Source organism: Chionomys nivalis, chromosome 12 (genome assembly GCF_950005125.1).
Source record: "Chionomys nivalis chromosome 12, mChiNiv1.1, whole genome shotgun sequence".
Lineage (NCBI taxonomy): Eukaryota > Metazoa > Chordata > Mammalia > Rodentia > Cricetidae > Chionomys > Chionomys nivalis.
The window spans coordinates 35322734-35338045 of NC_080097.1; the positions used below are offsets into that span (position 1 = coordinate 35322734).

At 40.8% G+C, this 15312-nt stretch overlaps 1 protein-coding gene across 2 annotated transcripts in view; it reads right to left on the bottom strand.

The window, feature by feature from the left end:
• Vwa8 (von Willebrand factor A domain containing 8) overlaps positions 1-15312 on the bottom strand; it is a 320343-nt gene that overhangs the window by 187825 nt on the left and 117206 nt on the right. For both annotated transcript variants that reach the window (XM_057786174.1, XM_057786175.1), the window contains 3 exons: positions 13807-13920; positions 2681-2849; positions 1619-1696 (listed from right to left, as the gene is read on the bottom strand). In XM_057786174.1, the coding sequence (XP_057642157.1) occupies positions 1619-1696; positions 2681-2849; positions 13807-13920 (361 nt within the window). The remainder of the gene's footprint in view (positions 1-1618; positions 1697-2680; positions 2850-13806; positions 13921-15312) is intronic.

The window sequence follows — 15312 nt, forward strand, 5'->3', positions numbered from 1 at the left end:
TGGTCTATGCAGCAAGTTCCAGGACAGGCTCCAAAGCTATAGACAAACCCTATCTTGAAACACATCCCCACAAAAGAAACAAAAAAGAATTTCTAAAAGAAGGACAGATAATGGATTAATTTGGTGGCCCCTAAATGTAATCTTATATATCTGTAAGAGGGGACAGAAGAAAATTCAACACAGAAACACCAGGGGTGATGGGAATATAGAGGAAGGGTACCATGGAACCCTAAGTCAAAGAATGCAGGTAGAAATCACCCAAAGTTAGAAGGAACAAAGAATAGGGTCTCCCTGGAGCCTCCCAGGAGTCCAGGTTTGCACTTCCACGTTGGCTCAGTGATACTGACTTCAAAATTCTACAGTTCCAATTAAACATTTCATTAAGCCATGATTTGTTAAAAATAATAGTGGTAATTTGTTAAGCTTCTGCAGAAAGCTAACAGTAAGCCATGCAGAGTGAGAATGGCTGGTGAAGGGTCAATAAATGAAAGTAATATTCCAGGTCCAACATCTGGAAAGTTGATATAAGGACAATTGTCAGCTGCAGGTAACAGCAGATTCAAACTCATGGGGCTAACTGGAGAGAGGGACCTGCTGCCAGAGTCAGTGGCGATATCAGGAAAGCACAGAGCAGTAATGATGTCAAGGCTTCGGCTTTAGGCCATTCAGTAGATGATTATCAGTCAGCAGTGAGATCAGGAACAAGTTTAAGCATAGTTATTTAAGAGAAAGATATATATGCTGAGTTTATAATGATCCCGAAGTAGCCAGTTCAACAGTCAAAGAAGTTAGTATTCAACTGGGCAGTGGTGGCACACACCTTTGATCCCAGCACTTGGAAGGCAGAGGCAGGATCTCTGTGAGTTCGAGGCCAGCTACAAAAGCAAGTTCCAGGACAGGCTCCAAAGTTACAGAGAAGCCCTGCCTCAAAAAAACAAAATAATAATAATAATAATAATAATAATAATAAGTTGGTAGTCATTAAGCAGCTATTAAGTGGATATTTTAAAACATATGTGCTTATATTTAATCATTGCACCCTTCTTATGAGGAATTTGCTGGTATTCACATTTTACAGATAAAAGCAAAGAGAGAATTACTGCCCTTGGGTGAACAAGATGGCTCTTTGCTGTGGGTAAAGGTGCCCTGCTGCCAAGTCTGACAACCTGAAGGCTATCCCTGGAACCCACATGGTGGGAGAGAAATGGATTCCTATAAATTGTCCTCTGACCACCCCACCCCCAATTTTTTTTTTTTTTTTTTTTTTTTTATAGAGAATGAGTGTCTTTCTCCTGAAATAGAAGCCCAATCTATTAGCAAAGATACAGTGGAAGCTGAAGATAAAGGCATAGGCAATAGTTTAAAGCCAGAACTTAAAAAATAGAGGCTGCTCCTCTGTACATAGGATGGAGGGAAGAGCAGAGCTCCAAGATCTCAAGGGCCCCTCTGAAGCTAAGTCATTATCCATGGCTGAGCCAGGAAGAGTTACAACCATGCTCGAGGCCCTGACATCGGGGTTACACTAAGTACAAGGCAAAGCACAGCATATGGGAGAAAAGCAGCAGCTAAAAACAGAGCAGGTAATGAGCAGAAAAAGTCAGGGCGAGCTCAGACTTACTGTTGGATCCTGGGTCTCCCTGAGTTTGTGTGTAACTGACAGCAATTTCTCCAAAGCGTCCTGAGGTACATTTGGGACCTATTTTATGAGAGAAGTAAGGAAAGACAGGGAGAAATGAGGACAATTCAGCAAAGAATTTTAGAAAAACGTTTTAACAAAGTCTTTGGAGTATTGGGTTCATGTTTCAGTCATGAATGAAGTTGCTACTTCAGCTTCTTAGCAAACAACTGAGGCCCGGCATTCATTTAAATAGCCAGGCAAATAAAACCAAGGATAGAACCAATTCTTTTCTCGGCATACAGCCAGACCACAGGCAGGACACTGGTGTCTGGCACACCACCGAACACCAGTCCGTGCTCTGTGAGCAACACAATTCTTCAGATCTAAGTGAGGCATTTTCTTACGAACCCCAAACTAATACAGTGAAATGCCAATTTATAGTAGTTACCTAATTATTGGTGTGATTTCAGGCATATATTATATTATTTGAATACATCTGACTACGACGTGGCCTAAAGGACTCCTGGGTACAAAGTGGATGCTTAGGTTGTCTCTCTTTCTCAAAGACTTTTTAAACAAATACTTGTTAGATATGGTGCCCTAGGCCTCTAATTTCTGCACTTGGGAGGCTGAGGCAGAAGGCATGTCAATAGTTCAAGTCCTGTATGGTCTACAGAGTGACACCCAGTACAAAATTAAAAATAAAACCCATTTGATGGTTATGATCAACTCAATAAACTCGGAAGAACATCTGCACAAACAATGCATATTTCTTTTAGTTATAATAAAATTTAATGCATATAAAAATTTATAATTGTGAAAATTTTTTATTTAAGTAATAAGTTAATATTTCAATTTAACAGAGTAAGAAAGAGATATTAATGGCATGATGTAACCAAATGTGACGTCGGGCTAAGGTGCACAGTGAAATCATGGCTCTCACAGAAACTATGGAGCCTCAGTGACCAGTCAGGAAACTGTAGGACTACAGTCCTCAGGGATCTGGGCAGCTGCAAACGAGAGCAGCAAGGGGCACCAGGCGAGAAGAGGCCTCACTCTTACCATTTCCTTTATCACCTCCATTTCTTCACTTTTCACAAGCGGCTTCATGTGATGGAAAAAGAACATGGTTAAGAATTCAGGTCCCAGCCACTGCTGTGTGGTGCTTCCAATGACGGGGGGCTCTGCCAAAGCAATGATTCTGAAGGAGGGGTGGATAGGAAAAATGGATCTAGAGCAGGGAGGGAGAAAACAAAATGTAACCATTCGCAATAGAAACTGGGTCGTGAGACACGGAGCTCAGCAATAAGATGGCCATTCTACTAATAAAGACAAAGTTGTTATCCAAAGAATAGACTTTGGGCTGGGCAGTGGTGGTGCACACTTTTAATCCCAGCACTTGAGAAGCAGAAGCAGGTAGATTTCTGTGAATCTGAGGCTAGTATGGGCTACAGAGTGAGTTCCAGGACAGCTAGGGGTACTAAGAGAAACCCTATCTCAAAAAATTACAAAAACAACAACAACAACAACAAACAGCCCAAGACTTAAAAGTAAGAGACTGGAATTAAGAGTAAGAGAATGAAAAAAAAAAATCACTGATCAAAGTACAACATGTGCTTATGAAACCCAGCCCTCCCACAACCACAGCTTTGATGTGTTCTCATTTCTGTAATGTGTTAACTCCGAAATCCCATGAAATAAAATCACACCAAGTTCATACCCATTACATAGAGCCTGCTTGTCTGTGTAGTCATCCAAGCCTTCTCAACACACCCACTCTGTACAAACCATAGAGAAGCTAAAAGCCATTACTTGAGGTGGGGAGACTTAAAATATAGACAATTTAAGTAAAGCGTATGGGGGCATATTAAATTTATAATTAGATCAGCTAGAGAATATTTAGTAATTAAAAAGGTGAAAAAAGTTGAACTCAAATACTACTCTTTTGTCATTGATACGATCAGTTAGAATTTTAAAACTGGTCTCGTTAGAGATGTCTGCTAGGAAATCTGTGGGAGCGTGCCACCATGCCGGGACACAGAGAAGGGGGTGGCACTTCTCCTGGGCACTGAAACACTGGAGTGTCTGGAGGTTAAAGAATAAATTCCTCTTACTATGATCCAACCAGATGGGTGATAGTGGAATTTATCAATCCTACTAAAAATAACCAGTAATACTAATTCTTAGAATATATTTCTTGCGGAGAGGAAACAGCTACAAATTCAGGTGCTCGCCAAGGATCTGAGGAAAACAAAACTACAAATACAGAACTGATGTCCCCTCTCTGGCAACTGCAGCAATGAAGAGTTACAGGACACGGAAGCTGGAGCCTCTGTGGATGGGCGTGGGGGAAGTCAGAACTTTGAAGAGTTCAGGGAGGAGAAAGCTGCATCAAGACAGAGGGCAGCTCTACTAAGTCACGAGTACAGAAAATTTTGAGGCCATATCATTATTTGTAAACCAGGGGGAAAAATCAACTTTGGAGACTGCCATGTGAAATATAAGATTGAATGAATTACTACAAATCTGCAGGTATTTCACTTCACTGTATCTTGTTTTTAAAGATGTATGCATGTATGTATGATATGCGTATGTATGTACGTCATTGCAGAGCCTGGAGATGATTTTTAAAAAAAGTTGTTCTTGGAAAGCAGTGAAGGGATACACATGTCCTGGATCTGAACGCTCTGAAGACAGGCCAGTGTCTCGGGCTCGTTGGGCATTATTACTATGGCAGATGCCACACATGGGAGCCTAAGACTGGCAAGCTAAAATGGCAGGCTACCGCATTTCTCTTCAGCTAAGGTAGCTGCTAACTAGGTGACTTCCTGAGGATCAATAGCAATCCTGGATTCACCCATGATCCTTCTGACTCCTAGCCAGGGATTGAGCAGGAGGTAGGGGAGGTACAGAGCTTGCCTTAACTGCAGAAAATTAAAGCTACAGACACAGTTTTTCACTTAGAACAACAAGGGACAGTGACTCGGGGAATAAAAGCCAAAATCCAACAGGTTCTCCCAAGGGGAAGCCTAATGTGTAGTTTGAACCAAGGAGCAGGACACACAGCACAGCTAAGCTGCAGAGTCAGCAGCAGAGCAACTGATGTGAGGCAAGCTGGGTGGTTTGAGTGTGGGTATGGTGATGGTCACAGCCTGGACACACACTGTCTGCAGTTGGCTTTCTTCTATTGGAGGGAGGGAGTTGGCCAATCTGAAGACTGCACTCATGTTCAGGGCAGAGAAGTCCATGCTGATGATAAAAACAGTCTCCAAACCCCTGAATAACAGGATGAAAAGAACCTTCAATCTTCTAGGCTCTCCCTGAAGGATTTCTTGTACACAATAGTTACACAGCAAGCCATTTCCTGATACTAAGTTTCCTAAGTCTGTAAATTAGCAAGGAGAATCTGCCACAAACTTCAAGGTGAAGCAGCAAACCGAAGCTGAAGAAGCTATAATTCTTCACATACACAAACAAGCACTCTAAATATACAGAAGCAAGGTTAGGCCAACTTTGTTAGAATTTAACAATGACAACAAATAAAAAGTCAAGATGCAGCTTTCCTTTCTGATAAGCATGTATCATTTCCCAAAGATTAAAAAGTTTAGAAGATAAAAATGTATTTTTAAACATTGAAAGACTACTAGATTTAATATGTTTGTGGGTACAAGTTAAGTTTGAGAATGTAAATCCTTTCTAATGTTCTTCATCATAAAATGGAATGAAGCAGGCTATACCTTTAATCCTTGTACTTCTTCAGCGGAAGTAGGAGGATCGATGGTGTTCAAGGCCAGCCTGATCTACTAAAGTGAGTTCCAGGACAGCCAGGGTTACAGAGAGAAACCCTGCTTCAAAAAACTAAAAGTAATCATAATCGTAAAATAAAATTGAATGAACCATTGCTACTCAACACAGATAATCTCAAAGAAACTGAGTAGAAAAGCTGGGAAACATACTATGTGATGTTAATTATTTAAAAACAAACAAGCTATGAAACAACGAGAAGAGAGGTTGAGAGGGTCATGAGGGAGGCCTCAACAAGCGTATAAAGGCATTTCGTGGAACATACATCTGCTCATTGTCCTCAACGTGATAATGAATTCACAAGCATTTGTAAAACGATCAGATGGCATAATCTAAATATGCAGTTCTGCAGATCAGTTATACCTAAACAAAGCCTCACTGACAAAGAATGATCTCAGTAAGCCCCGTCTTTCAAAGGGAATGATGCTACCTCTCGGTTGAATATGCATTTGAATAACTTAGTAAACTAACACAGAAGGTTTCTATAATGACATGGATTGTGGGCTACAAGAGTTTAAAATTGGCCACCAAATGGTATAATACTAACGCTCACATCAAAACTGACAAGTTTCACAGATCTGAGCACAGGCTATGCGTCCTGTCATGTCCATGAAAGGAACTACACAGCATGAATGCATTCCTAATGCACATTGTACAAGATCTAGAGCACATGGAAGACAGAAAATAACAGATAAGTAAGTGTGTGTTACTACATCCAACCACCATGATCAAAAGACTCTTTTCTTAAGTCTTTAGACTTAGGACAATTCGTAAAGATCCGGATAAGAACTAAAAGTATTCTCCTGTCCAAAAGTGAGTGTCAACCTGGTCTTGGATGAATCTGTTAGAGATGCTGCATTCTCTGTATCAACAGACAAACAGAATATACAATAAAAGGGAAATACACACTGCACAGTGATTGGGTTTAAAAATTCTTCCTCAACCATAAAAGTGTTCAGGATTAGTTTCAAAAATCAGAATTTCCTACACGCTTGTGTGTGAGGACTCAAACACAAAAAATAAAATCTGGGATCTCTCTAGAATTTGTTCATTTCTTTCATGAACTAAATGTTTAAAAAATGCTCAGTTTCTAGGAGGATCAAACAGAATGTTCACAGTACAACTGTCTTCCACCAGTGTAACAGGTCTGAAGACTGCGCTCTACTAAGAACTGTCAAACGTTATTATGATTCATCAGTAAATAATAGGAAAGAGAGACTGTGAACTGTTTTCAGTATTTAATACAGTCAATAAAAACAAAACATTCACTAAAAAAAAGCCAGTAGAGCATATCTAAGTAATGCAGAAACAGGCCACACATCTATATTGCTTCTCTGTATCGGCTGCAGCAGGAAGGAACACATTTAGTAGCCTAGATTTTATACTCCTGCTTCCCAAAAAGTAAGTTTTTCTCCTTAAAAGGAGTAGTTCTATTTTGGTCCTTATATCCTGAAAAAAATGTAGGTGTGGCTGGTGTTTGATATATCTGGTCATCACACTGTTTTTAATTGCTGTGTCCCTGCATTATAGGCATCACAACACAAGAAAATTCTAACATTCCTAAAGGTGGTTAGGAATGACTGCCTGAGAAAAATCTTAAGCCCTGTTGGCCACTCTGACATGATCAAGGGTATGAACTTGGGGAAAAACATTAGTAAACAAAGAAGGGGATAAATACCATTATATGAAACGGGGTTCATGGCATGAAGTTGAATGGATTGGGGGGCCTACAACCATCACTGTTAATTCTGGGACTCTATGTCATCAGGGCATCATTTTATTAAAGTACATCTAGGTATTCCTAATCAACATTTATTAAGGAAATCATGCTATCCTAAAAGGTCACCAAACACTTTTCCATGGCTTCAAAACTCTATCACAGTTTAAGATTAGTCACTTGTTCAAAAACGCTTGCTGAAGCTGGAGAGACAGCTCAGCAGTTACACTCACTGCTCACGCAGAAGACCCGCGTTCATTTCCTAGCACCCACATCGTAGATCACAGCCATCTAACTCCAGTTCCAGGGTACCTAGTGAACTCTTCTGATCTCTATGGATACCAGACACTCACGTGGTAGACATACATACATGTAGGCAAACACGCATCAAAAAAACAAAACAAAAACTAAGTAAGCATTCTACTAGGAACCATGGGTTGTGATATTAGAAACAAAAGCAACACAGAAGACAGACTCCTGACAAGACTAAAGTCCTATGATCCAGGTATTTCCTGAGTGCCAACTCCACCTTTCCCTCTTGCATGTGGGACACTGTATTCTCAATGAACTAACTGGAAAGCATTTGCTATTGACAGTCTAAGGACACTTTCCAAACACAGGTAGGAAAACTGTTCCAACCAAAGCAGGAACATGCATTTTCAACTGATGGAGGAGTTACTTTCATTTAATAAAGAAACTGCCTTGGCCCATTTATAGGCCAGCCCTTAGGTGGGTGGAGTAAACAGACAAAATGCTGGGAGAAAGAAGCCGAGTGAGGAGTCGCCATGATTCTTCCACTCCAGACAGACGCAGGTTAAGATCTTTCCTGGTAAGCCAGGTCGTGGTATGCGTCCCCGGCATCCAGCTGCCCACATGGCTAGCTTATGCCCCGAAATAATTACATGGAAACTGTATTCTTTTAATCACTGTTTGGCCCATTAGCTCCAGCCTCTTATTGGCTACCTCTTACATATTGATCTAACCCATTTTTAATATTTTGTGTAGTACCACGACCTGGCTTACCAGGAAAGATCTTAACCTGCGTCTGTCTGGAGTAGAAGAATCATGGCAACTCCTCACTCGGCTTCTTTCTCCCAGCATTTTGTTTGTTTACTCCACCCACCTAAGGGCTGGCCTATAAATGGGCCAAGGCAGTTTCTTTATTAAATAAAAGTAACTCCTCCATCATTCAACTGGGTTGAAAAGGAAAGATGTTCTTAGATCTACATTACCATTAAGCCATTCACATTCAACAAAACCAGGAGCTTTGCAGTTATCCCTTGAGAGGCACTGCTCCCCACACTGGAAGACACTGTCCTCAGAAACCTCTTTCTAAGATTTATCTATTTGTGCAAGACTATAGGAGCTATTCCACTGGCGCTATGCTGAGTCACTACCTCTGACCACCCTCCAAAACCCTCTTTAAACAATAGAAAACCTGCTTGCCAATTTTCTAATATTTTTCTCTTAAAAATCTCCCATAAGAAAATAAGGCATAAATCAAAACAAAAGTGAGTTTGTTTAAACACTGTAAAAAACAAGCTTTCGGGTCGTTAGTCACCTAAAATAGTACAGAAAGAAAGGTCAGGTAACTTAGGTCATGAACTTCCACCCTACATGCTAATGCCCAGAGCACTAGACGTGGACAACATGAAGAATCAACTCATGCCAGAAAATGAGTCATAATTATTCACAAGCACAACTCGTGAAAGCAGTGAATTTCCCCACTAAGTACAAATTTCTGGTTTTTTATACTCTATGATGTCCTTTGAGTCAAGCTGTTAGGCAATCACAACACATTAACATGTAAATACATTACCCCAGAACAACCCTGGAAGAAATACTGCCAACTGATATGGATGAAACTGATCTAGATGAAACCGAGGTAGACTATGAAAGGAAGGAGTTACCATATTAAGTGAAAAATAGCCAAGAAGAAGTAACGAAATTTACCATACTATTGAGTACAGCAGATTCAGTATTGTGATTAACAAGAACTGCTTTCAATCAGAAGAAATAACTGCTGCTTGCATACAAAGGAGGGATGCTGACAAGGAAAACAATTAGACATTCAACAGACAGATGTTATCTACCCCCAAAATGTCTGTGCTGGTGGCACTGTCCTAAATAGAAAGACACCGGCTGGGTAAACAAGCTTAAAGGTTCAGGCTTACTAAAAGCCGACTTCTCTGGGGTTTGAGGCCGTCATCTCACCTACCAAGCATACCTGGTTTTTAAACAGCGCAGTGTTTAGTTACTTGTTTCAGGCTCACGCGTGACAGCAGACACGGAAGGCTGGCACTTGTCTCTAAATGAATACATTTGTACCCAGCATGACTACAAGTGTGGTTCTGAGCACATGAAGGAATCTGACCATTTATAAGGTGACTGACTACTAACTTGCATGGCTTAATTACCTTTAAAGTTTACAAACAAGTCAGTAGCTTTTATAAGATTAGAACGTTAGAGTTTTATCCCTGTTAAATTTGAGCCTTAAATTTTGAATTGAAGGGAGCTGGAGAGACAGCTCAGAGGCTAAGAGCACTGGCTGCTCTTGCAGAGGACCCGGGTCCAATTCCCAGCACCCACATGACAGCTCACACCTGTCTGTAACTCCAGTTCTGGGGGATCTGACACCCTCACAGAGACATACATGCAGGCAAATACCAATGAACATAAAATTTAAAAAAATTATTAAAAAAGTGGAATTGAAGATCCCTTATTTTGGGTATCAAAATAAACTTTTAAATATAGTCCAGAAAAATAAGGCTATTTTTCTGATCCTTTCATAGGGTACCTTTACAGAATATCACAGCTTCTTGTATGACTCAGTTTGTCTAAATAGCTAAAGTGTAACAAAATTAGCAAAGCCAAAGAGGCTAGAATACATCTTCACGTTAGCTTCTGCTAGCCTGAATAGATCTTTACAACTTTAAAAATGTATAACTATAATCAAGCATTTTTTGTTAGTAAGTCCTATTATTCATAAACAAGAATTGAATCCAAATTGCTTTTGAGCTGACAAGAGTATTTTAATAACTCACGTTATTTTTAACTATGTGTATGTATGTTTACATGCATGGGTGCATGTTCTTCAGTGTGCTGCCTTCCGTGGCCAGAAGAGGATACCAGATCCCCTAGAACTGGAGTTAAAGTGCCCATCAAACTCAGGTCCTCAGCAAGAGCAGTGCATGCTCTTAACTGCTGAGCTGTCCTTCCAGCCCCTCAACAGGTACAAGAATTTCAGACAAGAAAGGACCATTTGTTCTAACATCTTGCTTCTGAAAATTTAATGAAAACATAACAAATGGATTGGATGATAGAACATAAAAAAGAAGAAAAACTAGACGTTCTGGCCAGGGGGCTCTATCTACCATCTACATAATGAAAAGCTCAGGAAACCAAGGAGATGAAGGCCTAGATGGCCCAGGAGCTACAAATGTAAAAGGAGTTCAGGGTGCACCACAGGAAGACTATGAACCGGATGGAACGTGGAATCACAAAACTAGGACGCGTCTGAAGGAGATGAGAGTTCACCAATACAGAGAAGCGATTGGGATAAAAAGGTGACTGATACAGAGAAAAGAGGGCCCCTCCCTCGGTGATCTCACATCAGTATTGTACAGATTTCTGCTCTGACGGTTAGCTCTATTTTCTTTACTTACAGTTAAATCTTTCATACAGAGGCAATTCCTAACTTTAGGGAAGACGAAAAGGGTGTATGAGAAAAATCTATTTTAACATTGAATGACTCAGTTATAGTCCCTACACTGTCCTGACAAAATTAAGAGTTCAATAAAATTCCCAACTGAAGGGGAATCTCAACCAATCACCTTGTTTGGGAGGGGTGTTTGCCCCGGGGCCCCCAAAAGCTTATAAAACCATCCATGTGCGCTTGTTTGTCCCTTTTGTTTCCTGCTCTTCGCTGGAACCTTGGTTTTGTAAGTTCTCCCCTTATTAAAGCTGATATTGAGCTTGCCTGGCTAATTCTGTTCGCCGTTCGTTTACGCCGTAACACCCAACAAATACGATAATACTAGGAGAACAAGGGGATGGAAATAAGTGTGTGCAGTGAGGAGAGAGGGGCACAAAGATCTGCATTTCACTTTATGTGTAGGAAATCAACACATAGTTCCTAACACGGGCAAGTCAAGAAACAGCAGTGATGCATGTTTCCTGATGACATGAGGCAAGCATCAAAAGAACCTGCTAGAATTAGAAGAGAAAATCTCTAGGACGAGAAGTGGGACATGAGAGGCAGTCATGGAATTCAGGACAGGGACTGGGGTTTCTCATAAAATGCTTTGGAATTTCTATCTGGCTCAAGTCTCATGTATGTCTGACCTTAGGAAATCAAAGAAACATTTTTTTAACTGTAAGGAAAAGTATTTCCAGGGCCTCCCTCACTTTCTCAGTGTGATGTCAGAGATAAAGATGAGCTGGGTGTGCACCGTGGAAGACACACAACTGATGGGGGTCAAGGCGGAAACCTCGGAGAAGCTGAAGGCCACTGCGTTCCTCAAAGTGTTTGCAAAACTTAATATGCCTATTAGAGAAAACATAGGTCCTTTCCACAGAAAAGGGCTATCATTTCCTGGAGATTCGGCAGAAGCACGGGGCTCCCCACGTCCTAAGGAAAACTGCCTGGCAAGCTCAGGAGCTGTTGCTCAATTACTTTGATTCATCTTTCTGAAAATCTCTACTCTTCCCCGACCATGATTCACATGTAAGTAATGCACAAACACTGAGCACTGCGTACCAAGAGATGGAATGAGGGCGATCTCCTTGACTTACTGACCTAAACTCAAACTGGGCCACTTCTAAGCTGTGAGAATTGATAAGGTACACCTCAATATGCAGTTCTGAAATCGACTGTTATTCTTTAATAATCTAGGTAAGCAGACAGCAGTGAGAGGACCCTAAGAGTCTAACATAGATCTAATCTACATAGAAAAAGACAGCATCTCCTGAGTAAATTGGGAACATGGGGATCATGGGAGAGGGTTGAAGGGGAGGGGAGAGGTAGGGAGAGCAGAGAAAAATGTAGAACTCAATAAAAAATAAAAAAAAAACTAGGTAAGTCAGAAATTAACATTTCCTTGACAAGGCAAAAATTCAAAAGTACAATCAGTGATTAATATCCTTCACTGGGTTTGGAGGGTTTTCTTGTTTTTGATATGGGAAAGGCAAAGCTTCTGCTGCATCAGGTTAGATTAAGTGAGGATGTGGTCATCATCATCGTAGCCACTTCCCGCCTACCCACAATGTACCAATCTCCAAATACGCAAAGGCCAATGGAAGGTACTAACATGGGGATGACATGAGAGAAGCCTAGTCTGAGAAGATATGTTGTTGAAAACTATTTCCAATGCAAAGGCTATCTTTATACAATCACTCAAGTCCTTCATTCCAACTCCTCCAGAGTGCTAAGAGCTTATCAGCTTTCATCCTTGCCCACGCTGGTCATTGCCTTGCCCTCTGGTATGTTTCTTTTCACAGGCTTATCTATCCTTTCTATGTCAATAAGCATGTCCTGTAAAGGTAAGGTTTCTTTTCATAATCACAATACCATTATGATACTTTAGCAAACCAATATTAACTCAACATTAGGGAACATATGTGTGGTATATATTTAATCTTTTTTTATTTGGGGGCCATGTGTTATATAATATTTGTTAGTACAGGTGTGTGTGTCAGAGCAGTGACAGCCAACTTTCCTCAACTGATTCCCTCCCTTTATTACTTTGTTTTATTATTTGAGACAAGTCCTTGCTGTGTAGCCCTGACTGCCTGGAACTCACTATGGAAACAAGGCTGGCCTCCAGCTCAGAGAGGTCCATCTACAGCTGTGCCCTGGCTTCCAGCTTTATGTATAAGACAGGGTCTCTAACTGAACCCGAAACTGTACCTATTTGGCTCTGCTAGTCAATTAGTTTAAAAAATCTGTTGTCTCCATTCTCAAACTACTGTCTCATGTTGGGGTCAAGGTCACTATGTACACTTTTTACTTGGGTTGGGGGGGGGGGACCCAAACCTAGGTCCTCAAGCCCATGCAGTCAGTACTTTACAGATTTTCCTGGCCCTAAATTTTTCTATTTATCTTTTTAAATGTTTTAATTTTGTTTCCTGCTCAAGTTAAAGTCAAATCCCACCCACTGCACCTGACTGTTATACCTAGGAAGACCTTTAAGAAAGCCATAGGGACAACGTGCCACAGGGGATACCCACAGAGATGCTCACGACTCCTAGTAAGCTTGGCTTACTTTTCTAGAAATACAGTTGAGACAGTTGTTTAAAGCAGGCTAAGAATATAGAGTACAACTTGGACAACTCTCAGGTTTTAGATGTCAGGCTATACCCACCCAAGACACCAAACTAAACTATTTAGTTGGCCCTAGTTCAGCTGGAAATAAAGAATGTTACTTTCAACTTAGCTGTAAATTAGAGCTAATACTATACTTAAGGGTTGGCGAGGTGGCTCAGAGGGTAAAGCACTTGCTGCCAAGCCTGAGGATATGAGTTTGATCTCCACGACTCTAGAGGAAGAAGAGTACTAACTCCTGTAAGTCAGCCTATGACTTCTGTAGTGAGCTTCTACATGTACACACAATAAATAAATGTTAAAAAATAAAAACAGCCCTCAGGAGAATAACGTACTCCAGATTACCTGTTCTGCAGTTGCTCATCCGTTAGCTGTAGTCTCTGCTTCAAGCTCAGGTACCTGTCTTCCCTCAGCAGCCGTGATCCATCATACAGGCTGAGCTCGCGGTCATGGATTAGTCTGAAGGGGGAGGGGACAAGGACAAATTAATATTATGAGGGGCAAAATCACTCAGCCAATACTTAACTGTGCCTATAATTGTGGGTGGGTGAACCTAACAGTTTTGTTACATGTACTTTTTACAATGGTAACTTGGTCAGTACCATTCCATGTTATCCTTGGCAGATGTACTGAACTCTTGTCAACAGAAAAGCAATCCTGAATACCATAGATAAGTATGAAGGAGAAGAGGCTGGAAGAAGGGAAGGAGGAAATAGGAGACAAAAAGAACCAGCTGAATGAGTGTCTCAGGTCAACCCTGGGGCATCCATTCATGGGCAAGCCAGTTATCACGCACTCCTGAATCCAATGGAACTTCTTGTGGGGAAGTATCCAAATATTTCTACTGTTGAAACTGCAGGATTTAAAATAACAAAAGCCTCTAAAACAAAATAACTCCACTACAATTTCACGTGGAATCCTGAAGTAACCTAGCTTCCCATGCAACATAAGACACTCCCATTAGGCACTGCAAAGGTCAAAGACTAATGCAGAAGTTTGGGGCACAAACAGTCCAGTCTGTATTCAAGTCCAACTTTGCACTGACTTACTGAATAATCAGAGAAGGGAGAACCATCCCACCTCTCTAAATTTTATTAGAAAATTAAGGCAAAACAATTAAGGCCAACCTCATAGATTTAGTGTGAAAATTGAACAGTTAATATAAAGTAAGATACTCAACATCATTTCTCTCAGTCTAGAGTGTAAGTTAGCTCCTCTGGGCAGTATTTAAAAATGCCCATGTTCAAAACTCTGGCCTGCATTAAGAACTCCAAGAATTGGTGGGCATGAAGGCCAGGCATTACTGCGGAACAATCTTTGTACACTGTAAATATGTATTATTCTCATTGGTTAATACAGAGCTGACTGGTGTATAGCTGGGCAGAAGAGATTAGGAGGGCGAGCCAGACTAGAAGGATGCTGGAAAGAAGGGTGAAGTCAAAGGAGTAGTCAGCCAGGTGTAGAGAAAGGAAGACATGCCAGAGAGGTAAATGCCACAAGCCTTGGGGCAGCACATAGATTGATACAAATGGGTTAAAATGTAAGATCTAGTTAGTAATAAGCCTGAGCTATCCACCAAGCATTCATAATTAAGTATCCATGTCAGTTTTTTGGAAACCAGTGCAGGAAAGAAAAGTCTGCCTACACATTTGGTATTTTTAAAGTTCCATCCTGCAAGGCACAGTACAGGCATGCTGCACTCTTTTGTACTTGGTCGGATATCTGAGAGACAGTCAACCAGAGGGGACAGAGTGTTTTCTTATTTTGTATTCACTTTTCTATGTTTAGCAGAGGAAAAATAAATTGCAAGTCTATGAAATGTTTGTGGTAAATCACTAAAACTTCGTGATT